Genomic DNA, 14,727 nt, shown 5'->3' with positions numbered 1-14,727 from the left:
TTTTTACAGCATTTAGTAAAATATTTTTACGCAATTTTAAATATTAAATCGAAATGTTAAATGTTACATTTAAATATTATATTTAAATCTAAATGTTACAGGACAAATTTATTGTACGGATCAACGGAAATACCAAAATAAAAGCTTCACGAAAACCTCCGGTGCAAAAGTGTGCCAGTAGTGGTCAGATTGTGTCTGCTCTACCCTGATGGTCACTTCTCAACGCCATAAGCGGCTTCACTTCTTGCCTAACAGCACGTCCAGCGATTTAGCTGAAAACATCGGAAGATCCGTTTTGTAGGCCATCCAAAGGTTCAGGAGTAGTGGACTCTCAGCAGCTGCAGTCTCCACTTCACAATCGCTGCAGCACATGTCCAGCTAAATAGCTGGACATGCTCGTTTACCATTTAGATTTAATGTTTAATATTTAGATTTAACATTTAAAATTGTGTTTTAAATATGTAAAGTTACAAATATTTTACTAAATGTTGTGAAAAAATGACTCGAAAAAACATGTTTTTGTAAGGTTTTGAGGAAAAAACTTGTCGTTAATTTCAGTATGGTTCACTTTACAAACGGCGCCCCATATTGTTCCCCCTCCATGCATCGCTACCTTATCGAGATGAAGGGGTTGGCGTGTCCCAGGCAGTGGCGGTCCTAGCCTGTTTGGTGCCCTGGGCGAGCACTCCCTCTGGCGCCCCCCCCCCACACACACACACACAGACAAAACATATTAAGGATTGTACATTAACATAAAGCTGTTGTACACACACACATATATGAAGAGAGAGAGAGAGTATGCACAGTATGCGAACGGCTACCAAACAGCCATCATAATACGTCATACAATGAGAACAGAAACAAATCAACAATTGACAATGACTATGATGCAGAGATTTTTAAAAATGACTGTATTTGATACTACAGAATGTATTTTGGGACTTTGTTTTTTTCTGCTCTCCAGGCAGTTTAGTGTCAGTGTTGACCACGCTTGCAGTGAAACATTCAAAAGGGACAAAGTATTTAAAGGGAGACGCGACAGAACTTCACGGCCTGCTTGACTACCTGCGATGTCATGATAAAAGACTTACAAGCCCAGAATTCACAGGCAAGTAGCATGGAAGCTGTTGTCTTATTTATGACTGACTATGTCCTAATGTTCTCTGTGAACATACTTGTCTGCAGGGAGTCCTCAGAAATACCTGGTGTGCAGTGAAAGACCCTGTTAGTTGCTGAAGTAAAAAGCAAAACAAACTGAGAACATATAATGAGGTGATTTGGTTGTGTGTGTGTGTGTGATCATTTTCGCTCTCAGATGAAACTAATGGGAAAACGGCACTACTGAAGGCTTTGCTGAACCTGAAAGGTGGAAATAACAACACAATTGAAGTTATCCTTGACATAGCAGAGAAAACTGGAGATTTAGAAAATTTGATCAATGCATCGTATACAGATCCTTACTACAAAGGTAGGGTGAAGGAAAACTGCCAATCTTAAAATAGACCTATCGATGTTTCTGTGTTGTACTGGCAAGCCTTTCAAGATAAATTATGGATCATACAAAATTGTGATGACTAACCTCAGCTTGTTTCTTATAACAAAAGTCCTACGTGTAACAGGTCAGACAGCCTTGCATGTTGCCATTGAGAGGCGGAGCTTTGAGCATGTGAAGCTGCTAGTCCAGAAAGGAGCTGATGTGCAAGCCAAAGCAAATGGAAAGTTTTTCCAGCGTCATGCTGAAATGGGCTTTTATTCTGGTGGGTAATGTCATATTGGTGTTAACAAGCTACACTTTCTGTCTCAGTTGTTTATGGCTGAGTGTTATCTCTAAGCTCATCTGTTTGTGTTTCCATTAGGGGAGCTCCCTCTGTCATTGGCTGCCTGCACCAACCAGCCTGATATTGTGTCCTTTCTCATGGAAAACCCTTACAGAAGAGCTGACGTGACTGACAGAGACTCACAAGGAAACACTGTTTTGCACACCTTGGTGGTCATAGCAGACAACACGAAAGAAAACACAGATATGATTGCAAAGATGTATGATGAAATACTTGTTCAACAGAACAAGCTTGACAAAAAAGTCCAGTTTGTAGAGATTGAAAATAATGATGGCATGACTCCTCTAAAACTGGCAGCAAAGCTCGGTAAGATAGAGGTACAGTGGGGCAAAAAAGTATTTAGTCAGCCACCGATTGTGCAAGTTCCCCCACCTAAAATGATGACAGAGGTCAGTAATTTGCACCAGAGGTACACTTCAACTGTGAGAGACAGAATGTGAAAAAAAAAAAATCCATGAATCCACATGGTAGGATTTGTAAAGAATTTATTCGTAAATTAGGGTGGAAAATAAGTATTTGGTCACCTCAAACAAGGATTTGATTTATTTCTAAAAGACAAAGTGCAGCAGCAAAATCAGTGTCACACAGCAACAGCAGGCCTCTCCTCATCCCAGTGTGGAGTCCATGCAGCTCTGCTTACAATATATAAAAGAAAATACAATCTATCAAAACAACGATTCTCCCAACAGCCACTTTAAAGTCAAATGTTATAGTGGGGTAAAACAGAGACAAATATGAAGCCACTAATAATAACAACTTGTAATATTTAAATCCCCACTAAGATGGATCAATTACACAATACATATTCAAACAACTTTAACTTTTCTCAACATGGCTGGAAATACTATGCAGTGTGCAGCCTCAGGTGATGAACTCATTATACACATAAAACATAACCTATACATTTACACATACCTAAAAGACAAAGTGCAGCAGCAAAATCAGTGTCACACAGCAACAGCAGGCCTCTCCTCATCCCTGTTTAGCACAAGTAAGGACCACATAAACGGATGGTTTAACAGATAAAACGCAGTTCCAATTACTATTTTTCTCGTTCAAAGCAATCAAAAACACTTTGGGAGCTTTTAGCCAGAAGAACTAATACTTAGCAAAGAAAAATACACCAAATTTAAATGTATAATTTAGTACAGGGAGAGGAGCTACAGAAAGTGTGCCTCACCAGTGTGGAGTCCATACAGCTCTGGCTGGGAAACCCCACACACGCAACATGTTTACAAGTGGCGTCACACTGATTAATGCCCCACTTCAACAGTGACATGTGGAACCTTAGTTTTACATAAATTAAATTTACACAATAAAAAATAAACTACAGTATATACAATACAGTTTTGAGAATGTTCACACTCAGTATATTATATCTCAGCTACACGCGCAGTTCCAGGGAGCTCCGCAGGCCTCTGAGGTACTGTAGGTGGGCGGAGATTTGAAGCAGCTCCCTCCCTGTGAGCCAAGTGAAAGAGCGCACCGTCACAGGACGATCTGATTTCCTCGTGTCAGCATTGTTCCCACATCATCATAATTAATGTTGTTCCAGGTTCAACATTGCAAGTGACCAATCACCTTCTTGTGACGTCATTCCTTTGCGACTTCGAAATACAAGTGAAGAAGCGAAAAACCGCCGCCTGTCCGCCGAATTTGAAGTCAATTTAGGATACTTTCCTTTAATAAACGGTAAGCATTATACATATGTCCCTCACTTGGCTTGCTGTTTGTTTGCTAGCGATAGGCTACTTGACGACAGCATTAGCTAACCAGTGTTCTCTAGACCAGCGTTCCCCAACTTTTTGGGTGTTTCGTGGCCCGGGGGTTGGGTCAGGCAAAATTGCAGTAGCTTCCCTGATCATTTTACAAACATAAGTGAAGAGAATCTGGACTAAAAGGCCTAGACTTATGGTTGTGTGCTGAATCTATGAATCAAACTATCACCTGGAAACATAATTAACTGGTCCATAGCTGTGAAACTGGACATGAGTTCTTGATTCTATGGAGATTAACAGTAATCCAGAAATTTACAAATTTGTCCTGGTACATCGCGTAAATGTTGTCCCTGGGACATCGCGTAAATGTTGTCCCTGGGACATCGTGTAGATGTTGTCCCTGGGATATCGTGTAAATGTTGTCCCTGGGACATCGTGTAAATGTTGTCCCTGGGACATCGTGTAAATGTTGTCCCTGGGACATCGTGTGATAGCTTGTAAATAATGGAATGAAAATTATTGATTGTTATTAACTTGTGAAAAAGAAGTGTAACAAATCCACATGTTATGTTCTTACACCCTTACAGAAACTGTGACTCCTTCACAATGTCAGGTAAATGTCAACTCATGTTGAATAATCAACCAATCAAGCCTTTTATTATCACATGCAATGTTACACGTACAACTGCAATGAAAATTTCACCCCCTTCTGACCATACATATATTGCTTAAACATCACATTGGGAAGACAGGTCGGAAACAGTTAGGAAGGTCAGAAAACAATTTAATTAATAGATGAGGGGAGAGGAGGAGAAAAAAGAACTACAACCAGACAAAGCTCCTAGAAGACTGAAATGGATGATGGTTGCAGCATGCAAAAAGAAAATGATATCTGTTGACTACAGCATATGCTTTCTCACAGATTACCTTGTGGGAGTAGCTGGACCAAACTCTATTGGTATTTCAAGTTTGAAATCCCTGTTTGACCAGACTAACATTTCAGATGAGGTACCTCTTGACATAAAAATCCTTTTATGTTGTCATAAAACTAATGTTAAATTCTGCTTTAAATACACTTTATTGTACAATTTACTTAATGAATCGTATTCCTTAGTTCTGTTTTTATTTATATGTATTTATTTATTTATTTGTTTTATAAGGTAATAGATGGCCTAATCTATTTGCAGTGTGAGGTATGTTGAAAAGCTTGTTTGATCATAATGACATAGCATGTTTACGTTTTTTGTAATGTATTTGAAAACATAGGTGTATTTATGTTATTTTTATAGAATTTCCCTCACATTTATCCAATACCAAGCCAAATCACTGGAAAAATTTTGGATGGGTCCACAAGAGCACAAAGTGCATACTTTTTGAAGGTATGACTTGGACTGTGGTAACTATGTTCTTATCACAAAGGGTTTATAAGTTGCCACTATAAACAAACAGCATTTTCCAAAATTGAAGCCTTGTCAGAAGAACCTGAAAAATACCTTTCTGAAACCTTTTCTGTGTAAAGACTTGCTCAAAAGCAATGCACACAGATTAAAACATTTCTGTCTTGGCCAACTGATAAAGAACACCAAAAATTGAGTGGTGCGTGTTGAGTCTGTGGTCTTGATTTGTTTTGTACACACTATAGAAATTAATTAATGTAAACCAAAAATGACACTTTCTATATGTTTGTGTATCTGCAGAATTAATTACAAGTCTCACCTGACAAGCTTTTGCAGTTTTGCAGTGTCATTCTTGACAGAAAAACATACTTGTCACATTATTTTTATTTCCAGAAAAACATCTTTCAGATGTATGAGAAATTGATTGGAGCCTGTCTGGAAAACGGCAGCCACTGGACCTTGTTTGTAAGTTGCACAGATTTTGCACTCTCTCTAGTGCATGATACTTTTCAGTGTCCCTCATTAGGAAAGCTCAAGGCCCAAGCCTACCATATCCATCTTTTTACAAAACAGTTTTGTGACATACCCAAGAGGACCAAAACAAACAAACATTTCTTTGTTAATCTAATTCTTTTTGTTCTTTTTTTTTTTTTTTTCTTCTTCGTCAATTATTAGTTTGCCCAATCTCTCATTGACGGTAAAACACAAGTGGAGGAGTACAACACTGAAATCACAAAGCTCAGGTCCCGACTTTGCCACTACTTATTTTCCTCAATAGGTAAAGATAAAATTAGCTGCCTTCTTTTTCTCTAACATTGGAAAATGTAACTTGTACTTAAACAAATTATATTTTGCAGATCGAACTAGGAAGTGCAGTCAGTGCTGGTGTGTGATTGCAGCCAAAGACCGGGTACACTATGACATGTCCTTAGCCATATAGATTGTTTATTTAATGGACTTTGTTCATTTGTTTTTTGTTTGTTTATTTCTTCTTCTTTTTTTTTTTTTAATTCACAGGTGCAGTGCCAGAAATGTGGTGCATACAAGCACATGCGTTGTTCAAAGTCTGTTTGTGGCATCTGTATCTTCTGTGAGAGTAAGTCACAATATAACTAAACAATGTCCAAAAATGTTTAAAGTGAAATTTTTTTTCGTAATTTTGCCTTTGCACACCAGGACTGTGTAATTAAAGTGGACGTTTCAAGATCCAGTTTTTACACAAAACTATTTTAGACATAACTGTGTCGTATTGTGGGGATTTCTCTTCACAATTAAATTGATATAGTGCTGTTTATATCATTCTTCTTTATGTAACAGCACAGTGCAGCACAGCAGAGGGAAAGGAGTTGTGCAGCATAGTGGGTGGCTATACAGGAGGAGCAATAGAAGTAGCCAGTGAAGAATGTCATCAGGGAAAGCATCAGGCAGCGAATGACAAAGGAAAAGTTCCTAAGGGAGAGAACATCTGCAGCAAATCGACAAGTAACAGTGAGATAGGAAGACTGACAGTCAGAGATGAAGGTACACAGACTGAAAGAGATGAAGGTACACAGACTGAAGACAACGAAAAAGAAGCAGAAGTATACGGCACAAGTCTGAGTACAGATAATGCTGCTGCTGATGATGTTGACAGGATCGATGCAGATACAGAATTCCAAACTGATTCAGAAGGAACTAGTACAGTTTACAGAGTGCATGGTCGCTTATCTGTACCAAGCTCAAAAAAGAAAACCTACACAATAACAGAAGACGAGATCAAGCGCAGAATCAACGCAGAGAACATGTCAGTTCATGTTTTCAGAGGTTTGATTGGGGTAGGTATACATTTCGTGATTTTGATGTCACCTGAAATAAATCCGGGTTACTCGTATCAATGAAGTGACAATGTGGCTGGAAATTGTGCATTTGCTGCAACATATACACAATTACACCATGTAAACAAAAGCATTTAACTTTGTGCGCGTGTGTGTGTCTCTCTCTGCTCTTTTGGTGTTTGCACTTTTTCTTTTTTAGGGCCGTAAAGCCAAACTGCCCGCAATGATTCTTGACAGGCCTAAGAAGGCCAAAACTAAAGTAACAGTGTTTAGTGTTCTGAGTGAAGAGGAGGCTGGGGAGCTAGCCCTCGGGTTTGCCGGAAGATTGGCCTGCGATGTCACAACAGACATGGTCTGTAAAGGCATCGACCATTCAAGTGCTGATATGACAAAGTAAGTTAGTAAAACAATATGAAAGTTGTATCTTTTTTGGTATTATTTGTCATTTCCCCGTATTTGGGTTATTGGTGTAACATTGTTAATCTTACTTTCTAATAACAGACAGACTCTTCTCAAAATCCAACACAATCTTAAACATGAGCTGACTGATTCCTCAACCTTCAGTTTGCTGACACACACCTTTGGCCCCGCTGCACTGGATTCTGTCATTTCATTCCTGTGTGAAAAACTTGATCTTGTTTCTTAAATAATGAAACCTTTTGTGACTTTTGTTTGTTCTGTAAATCAGAATCTTGAAAATTGTTCATTGTTGTTCTAAGTTTGTGTTAACTATTTGGCAAAAATGATTGGTTCCTAATCCAAACAGCATAATGACTGTTCTAACACATATCTTAAAAATGCTACAAAGAAAGAAAATTATCACATATGTTTCAATATGAATGTAATTGTGTCACACTCGGTTTGTAGTAGCTTTCCTGTTTTATTTTGAGTTTTGGTATGTTTACACTGTTATTTTTATTTCCCGTGTGTTCGTCTTCCCTTATTAGTTTTACTGTATTTAATTAGTCTGATTTAATAACTTATAATTATTTACTTTCCAGTGTGTATATATGCTCCTCGTTTGGATTATTGTTTGTTTGAGTTCTGCCTGTCTTTTCTATTAAAGATTTGGACTTTTGGACTATTAGTGGACCTCGTAGGTTTTTATTCTGTTCAATTGGTAATTGACTGGGTTTAATTTAGTGGCCTGGAAAACAGGCCGGAGGGGTCTGGTCATTTTAACCCCCTAAGACCCGAAATCTTCCATGGCATGCATTTTTAATTTCTCTTTGATATTTGGGCCGATTGGAACCCGATGAATGTAAAAAGAAAGAATTACCAGGTTTTGTTTTTTTTACCTAATTTTTGTTTCTGAGAAAAATGAGAGCCACATATGAGGACATTAATTTGAAATTTCGATAGAACAGTTGCCGTATAATGTCCTCATAACTGTATATCAGGCACTTGTTGATCAAGATTTAGTATTTTGGTCTAAATAACCCAAAATGTGATGTCCACATGTGTGGACGCCAGGCTGGAGTAAAGTGTTAGAGCTATTTATACCTATGTAAACTTTTATACACTGGTTTTTACCTGTCTTGTTTCAGAAAGGTTTAAAAGGGTAATGTCCACAGTTTATTTGTTTATTTATTTGTTTGAATTCAACATATTTTATTAAAGTAATTGAGCTTGAACACAGAAAAAACTGAATCAAATAATCATAAAATCAAATCACTTGCACTATACTGAAGTCTAATCTACTCTGAGCTAATGCCGGTTTCCAACACTAATGATCGGGTGAAGGAGAGAGATGAGGGTGTGCACGGCCACTGGTGCTCTTATCCCTGTTCTTTGTGATACAATCCAACAGGAAAGCAGTCAAACCCTTGGACATTAGCCAAGTTAACGTTCACAAATATATACACACAGAGGAACTCTGAGCCCCAATGTCAGCATTAGCACAAACATGCCACTTCATACCAAATCTCAGTGTGAGGTCAGGTGTTAGTCTCATTCCATTATTCTGGCTATATTTTCTTACTCATTACTATTAAACTTATACTTAAGACTAACTATTAACAAAATCACACCCCAATAACTCTGTTATTACACTTTGTATTTAATCATAAAAAGGCTGGATGTTGAAACCTTTTACTTCTATTTTGTATGAGCCAGGATTCTCAACAGCTGATACTCTATGTCCAAAAAGTGACAGGTATCGTTTTATGGAGCAAAAAACTTAAGAGCGCATATTTTATAAATAATACCAACAATTACAAATGCAGACCTTTAATAGTAATAAGTAATCCTTTATTTATAATGCATAGCAATATAAAAATAGTAACATATGAAAATATTACAATGGGCACAGATGAATTTGTATCAAAAACAGCAACCAAGCCAAAGTAATGAATAACACACATAAATAACAACTGCTTGAGAGAGCAAACAATTTCTTTTCATCTGTTCCTTGGCAGAAAGTTAAGACAGCTATTCAGCTTTAGGTTTCAATAAACAGAAGTAATGGATGCAGTCCCTTTGAAATGTCACACAAAAGTCTACTTGTGCATATACTTAGCTTTAACTCTTCTCTTTTTTGTTTTGTATTCCAAAAGGTTTTCATTTTCTCCAGAGTATGTCTCTCTTTCAGTGGTTATCGACTGTTCACATTCATTTTCAGACTGTTGGAATGTCGATGCTGGCCGAACGTTTCTTGCTAGAATACAATGGCCTAATTTTGCGTGCATTATCTGTCGTCTTTATTTCGTACTGGCATATACTTTTGCCTACTTGTTTTGTTTTTAAGACATTTGTATGCAGTTCATCTATCATTGCAGTAATACCCTCTGGAATGAATGCCCACTGTTTAACTGTGTCTAAAACAGCATTTAGTTTTCCAACTGCATCTTCTGTGCATTTTTTGTCTGTGCTTTCAACTACAGGAGTGTCATTCAAAGTTGATAGAGGACTTTTCAGAGAGTTTTTCATTTGTTTAAAATGGCTACAAGCCACCTTCAGGCAAGCACATGTGTTATAGTGAGAGAACGTACAACAAGTGCACTGAAGTGTTTCAGCCGATGCAAAAAAACACAGATTTCCCAAACAAACTTGGCATTTTTATCACTTTCAAGTCCTCACAGTGTACAAAGTAATGCCTTTCTTTCACTGCAATTCTTGCCAAGGTCTGTTTCCATGTTTGGATAGATGTCATTGTCAGCCTCTGCTAATTTTGCAAGTAACACTAGATGCTTGCAAAGAAGTCCTCGTAAGCCATATGTACAGTTGCAGTAGGACTCAACAGGGCAGACATCATACACCATGTCTTCTCTTGACTCAGATGGGACTTGATATGCATTAACTCCATGGCTGTTCTTGACTGTAATTTTAAGAGCCCAACCACTTTCCATCAGTCTTGAAGCAGAGTCTGAAACTTGAGACAAGGTGTCAGCAAACCTGTTTTTCATGCGGCCCACATCTTGCAGGGTTTTTATGACTGACAAGTAGTCGTCGGCCTTCCCTAGGAGCACTTCAATCAGATCATCCAAACGCCTATTCTTGTAGCCAGATAAAAACTGGTATTTCAGGCGGTGGAAAAATCTGAAAAACAGTTATTTGAAATGATTAGTAACTGTAATTGAAGGAATTTAAAGTTTTAATCAAGACTGTATTATTTTTTAAAAAATTGGAATACCTATTGCACACGTCTTTTATAAAGGAATGCTCTGTGCCGGTTTAGCTGATTTAGGCAAATCCACCTACTCTGTTTTTTGTTGTGATAACATAAAAAACGCTGCTAGAATTTAAAGGATTTGCCTAAAACCTGTTCTGGCAATGACATGACGAACCTACTCAGTTTAGCCTCTTGGATTAAAGCATAATATCTTTTTTTCAGCAATACAATTGAATGAGGTCAAAATAATAAATCATACCTTTCAATCACATTGTTTGTTTCAGAACGAGCGTGACTGAAGCGACGGCCGTAGTCACACCACATGTGGCCAATGCCTTCCCAGTGCTTCTGAAAATACTGGCACACCAAAGGGTATTGCTTAAATGTCTGGCAGAACTCTGCTGATGTGGCTTTAAAGTCGTCCTCCTAAGAGAATTGGATGCAACAGAATATATTTCAATCCATTTAACAGACCTATTGAAATCTTTAATATTATGTATTGAAGCCCTTTTCCTTTTATTGAATAACATTAAGAATTTTAAGTTATTAATAATATGTCGTGTTTTTGTATTAAGAAGCAATTATTTCTTCCCTTACAATGGCTAAGAAGGAACACTAAACCTATAAGCATATTTGGTTTCAGCATCTGTCTGTGAAAGAATCCCACTCACAAGTTCTCCTGCACAGTGGGTGACACAATAATGTTCTGCACAGCTTAAGTACTTGTTTTGATAAGCAAGATAAGAAGCCAGTTTTAGAAATTGTTTCAAAAATCTATTTTGTATCTCTGTAACTTTTTTTAGCAACTGAAAGTTATTATGCTCTTAGTGTAATCAAGAAATCAAAATGTGAAATAGACAAATTACACTTACAGATGTGCAAGCTTTCAGCTTACAAAAGAAAGAAATGATTTCATTTCTCTTTTGGGTGTTAGAAAGCCCATGGACCCCGGACTCTGATTTTGAAAGCCATCGATTAACAGCCTGTGAATGTAAGAGAAAAAAAGTTAATCTGGAGAGAGAGACAGAGGAGCAGCTGTACAAAAAGCATAAAAGAAAGCTGACGTCCAAAAATAACTTTGTCACTCACTGGACAAGAGGACCTGTGCATTACAGAAATCAACCAGGCAAACATATTTTTAAATGTCAAAAAGAGCTTTGGGAAGCAGCCACCAGAAGATGAGTGCACTGTGGTCTTAAATGGATGGACATAGTCACTCAACATTTTATCCCTTTATATTCATTAACCTGAGTAGGTGAATATCACAATGAGGCAAATCATAACAACAGGACCCTGTTGTAAAAATGTGTTTCAGGTGCATCTTAGACAACGTGAAAAGAAAACAATGTGGTTTACCTGCAAGACATGGTACCAGCATAGAAGGATAGCTGACTCTGGAAAAACCTTCTGCAAAGCATTTATTTCCGCAAAGTCTTTGTCAACCATAAATGCTCTACAGAAAAAAAGAAAACACTAAATGAGATTAAACAGTATGAAAATGTTTTTGCTATCTCAAAGCACCACTTCAATGCCAAATTAAACATTTCAACTCACAAGTAGATATATAAAATACTGCATACAGCCTATAGGAATAACTTTAACAACTGGAAAGGAAAGTTTTTTGCAGCCCATGCTGCAGCTATAGCATTAGATTCTGGCATGTTATAACTTTTTTGAAAAGGAATTATTTCAAAATTAATAGCTGTCAATGTATTATTTACCTCGGGGAAGTTGGGAAATGCTCACAAACTATTCCAAGAACAGTTTCCAGGGTTTTCTGACTTTCGTTGCTGACAATAGCATAGGCCACAGGGACTCCATGCCCATGATCATCTCTTACAACAAGTGTGAATAAGGGAAATGAATACTGGTTAACGCAGTGCGTGGTGTCAACAAATACTAACTGTTTTGCATAGTTCTCCATGTTTGATTTCATTACAGGTGTCTGCAAAACAATCATTAGTTCTTGGTCAGATGTGTATGGTTGATAGAAGAGAACATGTTCTTGATGTTTTCCATTAAGTAAGGTATGTACACTTTGACTGTCTCCACAGTTAAAGTGCTTCTTCCTCATCATGCAGGTTCTAACACTGTCAATGTCACGTGGTGTGACAAAATGCTCTCTGTTGTGAAGATCTCTGTGTCCATGTTCTTTGGCCCATTTATGACATTCGGTTAGTATGATGGCTGGCTTAGTTCCAAGGGAAAGCAGTTCCTCAATCTTCCTCCTCAAATCACTGGAAATATTGTTGAAATGTGCGTCTTTTGGGTCCGAAGGATCATGCCCATCATGCTTATCATATGTACGCTGCACGATGACTGTGTGGTCTTTCCAACATTTGAGTACTTTAAATGAAACATAGGCCTTACAGCCCACTGCTCTGTAGCTGTTTCGACTTTTTTCCCCAGCTCTGATGCAGTTGAATTTGTAATAGTCTCTTTTCCTGTCTTTACCTGAGGCAACATTTAAACATTTATAATGTCCATGAAGGGTTAATGAGTTCAATTTTTCTAACACAACACTGAATGGGTCCTCCTGGCATTGTGACACATGCACACAAAGTTGTGTGTCTTTTCCAGTTCTTTTTTTTTCGTCATTCAGAACACTTCTTCTAATTATGTCGTCCATTTCTGGTGGAAAAATAACGAAGATTTAATTAGTCAATATTCATTAATTCATTTTAACTTGTTTTGGGGTTTTTTGCAATACAATGTAAATATTAAATATAATATTAAAAAAAAATATATATATAAAATAATATAAAACAAACAGGGGCTAAAAGAAGCTAAACTTTCATATGGTATGTCTCTGGCAACTTTAACATGATGTCCCAGGGACAACATCTACACGATGTCCCAGGGCAACTTCTACATGATGTCCCAGGGACAACATTTACGCGATGTCCCAGGGACAACATTTACGCGATGTCCCAGGGACAACATTTACGCGATGTCCCAGGGACAACATTTACGCGATGTCTCAGGGACAACATTTACGCGATGTCCCAGGGACAACATCTACGCGATGTCCCAGGGACAACATTTACGCGATGTACCAGGACAAATTTGTAAATTTCTGGATTACTGTTAATCTCCATAGAATCAAGAACTCATGTCCAGTTTCACAGCTATGGACCAGTTAATTATGTTTCCAGGTGATAGTTTGATTCATAGATTCAGCACACAACCATAAGTCTAGGCCTTTTAGTCCAGATTCTCTTCACTTATGTTTGTAAAATGATCAGGGAAGCTACTGCAATTTTGCCTGACCCAACCCCCGGGCCACGAAACACCCAAAAAGTTGGGGAACGCTGGTCTAGAGAACACTGGTTAGCTAATGCTGTCGTCAAGTAGCCTATCGCTAGCAAACAAACAGCAAGCCAAGTGAGGAACATATGTATAATGCTTACCGTTTATTAAAGGAAAGTATCCTAAATTGACTTCAAATTCGGCGGACAGGCGAATTGACTTCAAATTCGGCGGACAGGCGGCGGTTTTTCGCTTCTTCACTTGTATTTCGAAATACTCGAAGGCGGGTATTTCGAAGTCGCAAAGGAATGACGTCACAAGAAGGTGATTGGTCACTTGCAATGTTGAACCTGGAACAACATTAATTATGATGATGTGGGAACAATGCTGACACGAGGAAATCAGATCGTCCACCGTCACAAGCGAGAAGTGTCCCGAGAAGGCGGCTCAGCCAGGAACCTGCGGGAGGCCATCGCTTCTCGGCCTTTTGGCTAAGATCAAGTGTAGTATCTGTTCTTATCAGTTACAAGGCGAGAAGCAACGTAGAAGCAACGTAGGATGGCGGCGACGTCGGCCAATTTTTCGGAGAGGAATACATGGTCGTATGGAACGAGGAATACCTTGAGATTCGAACTAATGGATAAAGAAAAGGATTTCCATGACAGAATTAATTTCGGACGAAGGATTCTTTATGATGCATTGAAGGTACAACCAGAGGAAATCTACTGCCTCCAGCAAAGCACGGCAAGTAAGCACTATGACGTGACTTTTTGCACGGGAGAGTACGCGGAGGAGGTGAGAAAGAGATGTGGTACAGAAGAAAATGAAGAACTAAAAAAATATATGGTAACCCCGTTATACAGGAACGATTATAGGATTTTAACGGTGCACATGTATAATCCCTGGGTTACAGAAGAGACCATTAAGTACTTCCTGGGGCGGTACGTTACAGTGCTCCCAGGGGTACGAAAAATAAAGGACGGGCTAGGCCTATGGACTGGAAAAAGACAGTTTCGGGTAAAACTTAAAATGGATATGACAACGGAAGATGGATACTGCCACCCGCCTGCAGTGTTTTCCATCGGAGCAGACAGAGGTTTT

The 14,727-nt window shown here is 38.3% G+C and overlaps 3 protein-coding genes and 1 pseudogene across 6 annotated transcripts in view; 3 read left to right on the top strand and 1 right to left on the bottom strand.

The window, feature by feature from the left end:
* The first annotated feature begins 798 nt into the window (after nt 1–798).
* LOC146560295 (transient receptor potential cation channel subfamily V member 1-like) overlaps nt 799–14,727 on the top strand; it is an 87,779-nt gene continuing 73,850 nt past the window's right edge. The window contains exons 1-5 of the mRNA XM_085244404.1: nt 799–805; nt 965–1,108; nt 1,316–1,468; nt 1,620–1,757; nt 1,857–2,155. Of these exons, the coding sequence (XP_085100530.1) occupies nt 799–805; nt 965–1,108; nt 1,316–1,468; nt 1,620–1,757; nt 1,857–2,155 (741 nt within the window). The remainder of the gene's footprint in view (nt 806–964; nt 1,109–1,315; nt 1,469–1,619; nt 1,758–1,856; nt 2,156–14,727) is intronic.
* LOC146560304 (uncharacterized) lies at nt 3,323–7,854 on the top strand. Of its 3 annotated transcripts, XM_085244288.1 has the most exons (12): nt 3,327–3,530; nt 4,144–4,169; nt 4,479–4,564; nt 4,717–4,749; nt 4,846–4,935; nt 5,347–5,418; nt 5,629–5,731; nt 5,811–5,863; nt 5,971–6,049; nt 6,271–6,767; nt 6,967–7,160; nt 7,269–7,854. In XM_085244288.1, exons 2-12 carry the CDS (start codon nt 4,163–4,165, stop codon nt 7,411–7,413), a joined length of 1,359 nt encoding a protein of 452 aa, XP_085100414.1. In that variant the 5' UTR covers nt 3,327–3,530; nt 4,144–4,162; the 3' UTR covers nt 7,414–7,854. The 3 variants fall into 3 exon arrangements, with proteins under 3 accessions (XP_085100412.1, XP_085100413.1, XP_085100414.1); XM_085244286.1 differs by having other exon boundaries at nt 3,323–3,530; nt 4,144–4,564; XM_085244287.1 differs by lacking the exon at nt 5,347–5,418 and having other exon boundaries at nt 3,324–3,530; nt 4,144–4,564.
* Nucleotides 8,148–14,029, bottom strand: LOC146560303 (uncharacterized). Of its 2 annotated transcripts, XM_085244284.1 has the most exons (6): nt 13,788–14,029; nt 12,099–13,008; nt 11,734–11,830; nt 11,250–11,360; nt 10,637–10,803; nt 8,148–10,304 (listed from the first exon to the last, which is right to left on the bottom strand). In XM_085244284.1, the coding sequence occupies exons 2-6, from the start codon at nt 13,004–13,006 to the stop codon at nt 9,842–9,844; spliced, it is 1,746 nt and encodes a 581-aa protein (XP_085100410.1). In that variant the 5' UTR covers nt 13,007–13,008; nt 13,788–14,029; the 3' UTR covers nt 8,148–9,841. The 2 variants fall into 2 exon arrangements, with proteins under 2 accessions (XP_085100410.1, XP_085100411.1); XM_085244285.1 differs by lacking the exon at nt 13,788–14,029 and having other exon boundaries at nt 11,932–12,241.
* LOC146560302 (U2 spliceosomal RNA) lies at nt 14,098–14,209 on the top strand (annotated as a pseudogene).

Source organism: Mchenga conophoros, linkage group LG14, assembly GCF_057382185.1.
Source record: "Mchenga conophoros isolate Kocher_MC1m ecotype Shallow Benthic linkage group LG14, M_conophoros_male_GT1.1, whole genome shotgun sequence".
Classification (NCBI taxonomy): domain Eukaryota; kingdom Metazoa; phylum Chordata; class Actinopteri; order Cichliformes; family Cichlidae; genus Mchenga; species Mchenga conophoros.
This window is presented reverse-complemented; position numbering and strand designations above follow the sequence as displayed.